The 7,500-nt window shown below is 33.9% G+C and overlaps 1 protein-coding gene across 3 annotated transcripts in view; it reads left to right on the forward strand.

The window, feature by feature from the left end:
- LOC136847166 (uncharacterized) overlaps window positions 1–2,041 on the forward strand; it is a 13,931-nt gene extending 11,890 nt beyond the window's left edge. For all 3 annotated transcript variants that reach the window (XM_067118573.1, XM_067118572.1, XM_067118574.1), the window contains 2 exons: window positions 910–1,016; window positions 1,321–2,041. In XM_067118573.1, the coding sequence (XP_066974674.1) occupies window positions 910–1,016; window positions 1,321–1,575 (362 nt within the window). In that variant the 3' untranslated portion in view covers window positions 1,576–2,041. The remainder of the gene's footprint in view (window positions 1–909; window positions 1,017–1,320) is intronic.
- Window positions 2,042–7,500: the final 5,459 nt, after the last annotated feature.

Raw genomic sequence — 7,500 nt, forward strand, 5'->3', positions numbered from 1 at the left:
CTGTCTGACGTTTTACTTGTGATTTTACAAAGCTGACATCAGTTGCATTTTGAGCCTTGTCTAAGCAATATAGTTTAGCTTGTTTGAAACATGTAACAACTTAATAACTCAGGGTTCGAATATTGGAATTAGACTAATTTTGCAGTAGTTTTCTGCTTACATTTTCACTGAAGCTACCAAGTAGTTTAATGAGTGTTTCAGTAAACTATCCTTGAGAAGATGATTTTAAAACGCATGTTATTCCTTTGACGCTTTGTTACACACTTAACCTGAAATAGTAGCTTTTGATGGCCTCTTGCTCCTCAAACCAATCCCCTTAAGCCTGTTGCAAGCTTCTGTCCATCGATTTTTCTTGGATGAAGTTGCTAGCCCTTTGTGTTGACTAACATGTTCCTGACATGTCTAGAATTGGTGGAAACATGCTTCTAATCTTTCATGCTGAACTGTTAAAAGCGACGCTATATGTAAGCATCTCATTTCTTGATTGCTAATGACCTGAATACGCGAACTGACTCCACTATTTACTTTTAGTGAAAATGTAACCCCATTATTTATAAGCTTCACTTTCCGTTCTGTATGCAAATCGTCAATAAGCAGAGCTTCACTGAGAAAACGAAAAAATAATATTTACTCTGTAAGAAATGACAGGAACGGAAAAACTTTGTTTTGTTTGATCAAACCGTGATCTAACCATCTCTTCTTTAAGAGATACCATTAATGGCAAAACATGTTTTGTTTCTTTAATAAACAGCAGCAGTGACAGCGCCTGTAACAGTAAAACTAACAGGTTCTTGACAGTAAAATCTGTTTGGTTGTAGCATCGTCATTGGAATTTACTAGCATTGCTTTATAATGAGTCATATATTTACTAAAAAACATGTTATGCCTAACCTATTTAACGCATTGCAGATGATCCCTTCAGCAGCCACTGGTCCCGATACTGGGAAACATGCTCGCCTTGCAGCATCTCCTATGACGTCATAGCCAAGCTAGAGTCAGCTGAAGAGGACCTTCAAGTTAGTGGCGGCAAATATATGTTAAGCTAATGCTGATCTGAGTTTAATGTTTAATTTGTATTACCTCTATGGATTTACTTTGTTTCCTTCACATGCCATATTTCCAGCTAACTAATTCCCTGAATACTTAAACCAATGCATTTCATTATTGATTTTTAATATACTAATGTTCAGTAAGATTCTGAATATAATGGTCGAGTTCCTAGATAAAGTTACACATAGCCTATTGACTACAATGAGGAAGCAACACATATCTAGTAGCTTTTTTTTCAAGATTACGAACCTAGAATTCACTTCCTTTCAGATGGTGTACGAAAGAATGGGCTTACACAGGAACTCGATCACGGAGGAAAAACACAATGAATCTCCCTATTCCGATAAGTCCAAGGAAAACATGTTGGCATTCTATTATAGTGAGCTCGATCCTGCACTCATTGGAGGAGTTTATCGACGCTTTGCATTGGACTTTCAACTCTTTGAATACGACATTATGAACGTTTTTAAATTAGCAGGGCACTGCATGACGCCTGCATGCAATGAAATGAGAGAATACCTATGACGCAGGCTTCTATGAGCTAGTTTTGTTGCGGAAAATTCCGAAGCCTGGATTTTCATCTCTTGGAATAGAATAGAATATAGGATTTAGGCCAAAGACCAAGCTCTGGGACCTATGAGGTCATTCAGCGCTGAAAGGGAAACTGGTGGTAAGAACGTCTGAAAGGTGCAATAGGAGGAAACCCTCGCTGTTGCACAAGGCAACAATTTTTAGAGAGCGTGGAAAGTCAGATGGGAGAAAAAGAGTATGAACGGAGGTACAGTAAAAGAAATGAGAGAGGTTGCAGCTAGGGGCCGAAGGGACGCTGCTAAGACCCTACGGGGTTCGTCTCTTTGAATAAGACTTCATGGACGTTTTTGAATCACCAACGATTAACTGCCATGCGTGACTCGGGTCTTAAAAGTTAAAAAACTAGATTCGTTAGGTAATCGTTTCAAAATATTACCATTAAAATGGAATTTGTAAATTATTCGCAGTTTTAATCTTAATCCCCTCCTTAGTTCTTTGAGGAAAACTGATCAGACATTATGTTAGCCGACAGCATGTGTAAATATATAAGAATAGTTACAATGTCCAACGGTTAAAAAATAATTTAAAAAGTATGTACTCGTCCTGCCCGTCTCAGAGAAGAAAATTTATATCACACACAAACACACATACACCATTAATGAGGACAAAGTGAGCACAAAAGAATGAAATAACTCACAAAACACAGATATATATATATATATATATATATATATATATATATATATATATATATATATATATATATATACATACACACACACACACACACACATATATATATATATATATATATATATATATATATATATATATATATATATATATATATATATATATATAATGTATGTACAGTATGTATATGACTGTGAAAGCAGGATTTTCACGAAATCCTGAAATTTTCAGGGATTCGTGAAATCACCAATTCACTTAGGGACATTTGATACACGAGGGGCTAATACTAGACACGGTGAAACAGTGATTCATCTACACTGTTTCGCCGTGTTTAGTACTAGCCCCTCGGTGATCAAATGTGTTTCACCGTGTTTAGTGCTAGCCCCTCGGGGATCAAACGTGTTTCGCCGTGTTTAGTACTAGCCCATCAGGGAGCAAATGCACTTAGGGATATTTGATCCCCGAGGAGGCTAGTACTAAACACAGCGAAACACATTATACACTGTTAATTTCAAGTAATCAGACCTTGGCCACACCACTTCGGCCACTTCCAACTTTGGCCGATTCCGGGCTTTGGCCGTAACATATATACATACACACAGGATATTAATTAAGACAGAGTATGTACAAAAGAGTGAAATAACACTAAATGGAGAGAGGATTATCGAGGCTGAATCTTTCAACAAATATTTAAGAACAAAGATATTCAATACAGGTTCCCTCGAGCTGGAATTTAGTGAATGGCTAAATTAGGCCAACCAAATAATTCACAGGCTGACCAGGCTTCGAAATCATACATACTGAAGGTGCGTACGCAGCGAAAATCAAACGTAAGTCTAGTAGGATGTGTATAGCTGAATGGACGTGAGTCATGGTATTACCATGTAAATATATTCAAAAGATTTTGTCAATTTGAGAGTAACGCTTTAAGAAGGTTACGTGTCAGACGGCACGATGGAATGAGAAATGATTTCACAGGGAAATTAAGGAAGTGTCACATGTATCCGAGACAAGGATGGAAATGATTTGTCCGTGATGATGACAGACAGGCTAATGCAAAAACCACACCTTTTCATTATCAATCACATCATTAATTTATATATTTCATCTTCATGGCTGCGCTGAATAATCCTGATAGGTTCCGGCGCTTGGTCTTCAGGACCTAAATTTCATAATCAATCAATCAATCACAAGACCTGGAAAACTCATACCTACTTGGCAGAGAACTATAAAAAGAGAAGCTGAAGATGAGTGGAGATAAGTGAACGATATAGCGCATGACAGACGTGATTGCCGGAATACACAAACGGCCTTTGAGTCTCAAGCCGTTGGTGGCGATGATGATAGGACTTCATGTGTTCCTGTTTTGTTTCCCCACGGGAAATATAACTAACAATGGCAATTTGTTAACGCCGTTGGATAAGCCAGAGGTCGATCTTAAGAGTAAAGGTGTTGATGTAAGAGTACTGTTATAGGTGGAGAAAATTCTCTCTCTCTCTCTCTCTCTCTCTCTCTCTCTCTATATATATATATATATATATATATATATATATATATATATATATATATATATATATATATATATATATATATATATATTATATATATAAGTATACATATATATATATAAATAGCCTATACAGTACATACATATACATCACTGCAAATAATTGCCCTCACAAATACGAGTATATGCACAGAGGAAGCAAATAAGTCGCGAACTATGAACATCGATACGCTGGCATAATACATATATAGTCCTGTAACAATATTCTACAGACTCAAGACCTAAAGATTCAAAATAATTAATACAATACGAAAGTTCATTTTGTTAATCCATAGAAATCCCGATAAATCCGAGTTAGCATTAAAAGTGTAAGAACAATAAAGTTGCTACTCTTCTAAGCATTAAGGCTATTACCTGTGACAATATGAACATAAGATACGTAGATTTCATTTATTATGGCTTATCTTTTATCAGTCATTAAAAATGTTAACAGTCATTTTAACCATACACAAATAATCTCGTATTTATAATCCAGGTATGTTTTGTAGCTTATCAATTGAGCATAGATTACATCTGAAACCAAGTCGATGCCGAAGTTGATATCGCTAAAATCCTTTTGTTACTTTGGTTACGAATTCCCCCAGGAGTAAAGAGGCTTTCAACTTTCACATGTGTGAGTTTGAAAACAACAGGTCAGGTTTAACTTCGTATCGGAATGAACTTACATATGTTAATTTGTTAAGAGATGCCGGAAGGTTGCAGTACTGTTACCTTCAGGCACCATTATCCCTTTGGAAATGGAAAAAATGTATACATGTATGTACGTATACACACGTATATTTACATGTATATATTATATTTATATAATATATATATATATATATATATATATATATATATATATATATATATATATATATATATTATATATACACACAAGGCCATAAGCAAGTAGCGGTTTTATAGTTTTAACCCAGCACACCCACTTCCTTTGCGAAGAATTAGAATATCATAAAATGGTTGAATGAATGCCAATTCAGACAGAAATAAGATATTTTTAATAAAAAATTTAATGTCCAATCAGTCATTCTTAATTTACTGTTTTGTTATCCTCTATAACAGTTTTGTAAATCTGATATGCAACACTAAGGGAAAAAAAGTTTTATAAATCCCAACCACTAAAAAAAAAAAAAAAAAATATATTTATATATATATATATATATATATATATATATATATATATATATATATATGTGTGTGTGTGTGTGTGTGTATATATATATGTGTATATATATAACTGTAATAAACAAAAAGCTCTCTCACAGCTTCTCAATTCTTCACATTTCTCGGATACTCTTGTCACTAAAAAGCCTTAGATCCAAATGCTTTCTTGCATTTGGATCTAAGGCATTGTAGAGAAATTAAGAGGGCATTGTGGTTACTACTATTACATACGTTTAACAGTGCTCAGTGGATTCTATAAATATAATATATATATACATATATATATATAAAGATAGATAGATAAGTAGATATATATAATATATATATATATATATATATATATATATATATATATATATATATATATATATAGAATATACATACATACATACATACGTACATACATGCACATAAATATGTATATATACCTATAATATATATAGGTATATACGTTTATATATGCCAGTGTATATAATTGAAAATTGCTAGGAGGCAGTAGTACTCCATGCTATTAAACGGTGCTAATTCTTGAGAAAGCGTACTAAACCCTCAGCTTCATTTGTAACCCACAAAGATCTAGTATGACACGACTAAGTTTAGATACTCGGCTCATAACTCTGATAAGGCGATCATATCTATGTATTTTCGACCCGATATGCCAGGGCAGAAAAAAACGTCGTGCTTACGTAATTAATCTAGAGCAGCAACACTCGAATTTTTAATTAAAATAAAATTAGACGATAAAGGAGATAATTTCCAAGTATTTCGAATCAGATATGCCGGTCGACAAAAATATCGTAATTGTATAATCATGCTGAAGATGGATTCGGTTGCTTGAACGATTGATCTTGCAAATGCCTCTGCTACTGCGACTGCTAAAAGGAATAGTCGTTCGTTGATCTAAAATAAAAACGTGATGAAATGGAAAGTAGCCTACTGTGTTAACTGAAACTGGATACGATAGTCAATAAAAGTGCCACGTTATAATTGAGTTCCACACGTGGAAAAGATTTAACAGCTTTCTGTAAAAATACAACTCGACATAATGAGGCGCAGGGCTTTACTAACGTTTCTAATGAACTATAAAGGTTATTTAGATAATATAAAAAAAAATTGGAAAATCTTTGAAACTGTCTTGCGAAACTACATCACAGCTAAACAACCTGTTACGTTTATTGTTTCTAATTAACCATCGCATTTACCCGGAAAATAAACACCCCCCAAAAAAAGAAAAGGATTATCAACTATGACTTTCAAGTATTTAACATAATTAAAGTCACGGCCAAAACAATATTAATGCTAGCTTTTATCTCATCTGCATCTTATCTTCTCATAAGGCCATTTCTTGTCAGCAATGATAAGGGATCGTCCCTTTGATATTAGAAGCTCCTTGAAGATTGGGTATATTCTCATTAAAAAGAAGCATAATAGGATTATTCGATATCCTGGATGTCCATTAGTTCAGTGGTAATGTGTGCTCTCTCTCTCTCTCTCTCTCTCTCTCTCTCTCTCTCTCTCTATATATATATATATATATATATATATATATATATATATATATATATATATATATATAATATAGATAAATATATAGATACAGATATAGATATATATATATATATATATATATATATACAGTATGTATATAATTATAATATATATATATATATATATATATATATATATATATATATATTCATTCTACTGGGGAAAAACATCCTTCGAGGTTAGTCTAAGCACAGATTAAGTACCTGGTGAATAGTCAACTGCTCTAGTAGTAGGCAAGGTGGACTATGGTACGGGCTACCAACCTCATACGAGAGGTATGTATGTCTCCCAAAATGTATTCTTAATCTAAGATAAGCAAACATGCATTCATGCTCAAACACCCAAAGAGAGTGGTAAGAAAGATTGTTTATACATACTGTACTAGACCGCTGGTTTGTGTAACCAAAGACCACAAGAAAAAGAACATATGAATATAGGCTGGAAGGTTATAAGAGTCTAGAAAGAAGGAAGAGGGACGAGGACTCCAAAGCTTAGCAGGAGAGGGAGAGAAAGACATATCAGAATTTTCTTCCAAAGGCTGAACCAAAGTAGTTTCAGAGACATCAGGTCACTTAAACATTGGAAAGATGGGACGTGATAGCCCTAATGTGAGAACTGAAACACTCTTGTGAAAAAAACTGAACAACGTTTTCATCTAAGGAGTGGGACACATAACTAAAACTGAGACAAAGAGGAAAAAACAGCCATGCATAGAATAGTTTTTCGACAAATTTGTGTCTGTTTATTTATGCAAATTTCAAAATTTATTGGGGTGAAAATGAACAGTGAACATAAATTTTATTTTTTGCCTATTTTCCCCTGCCTTCAGCGTCACCTGGCAAATTTTTAGGCCCCAAGAGCAAAAAAGACCCATCTATCTTTGTATTTTTAAGTTTCCTGAATACTTTCCAATAAATATGGGATCTTATTTGCTTTTGACTTCCTTT

Source organism: Macrobrachium rosenbergii, chromosome 16, assembly GCF_040412425.1.
Source record: "Macrobrachium rosenbergii isolate ZJJX-2024 chromosome 16, ASM4041242v1, whole genome shotgun sequence".
Lineage (NCBI taxonomy): Eukaryota > Metazoa > Arthropoda > Malacostraca > Decapoda > Palaemonidae > Macrobrachium > Macrobrachium rosenbergii.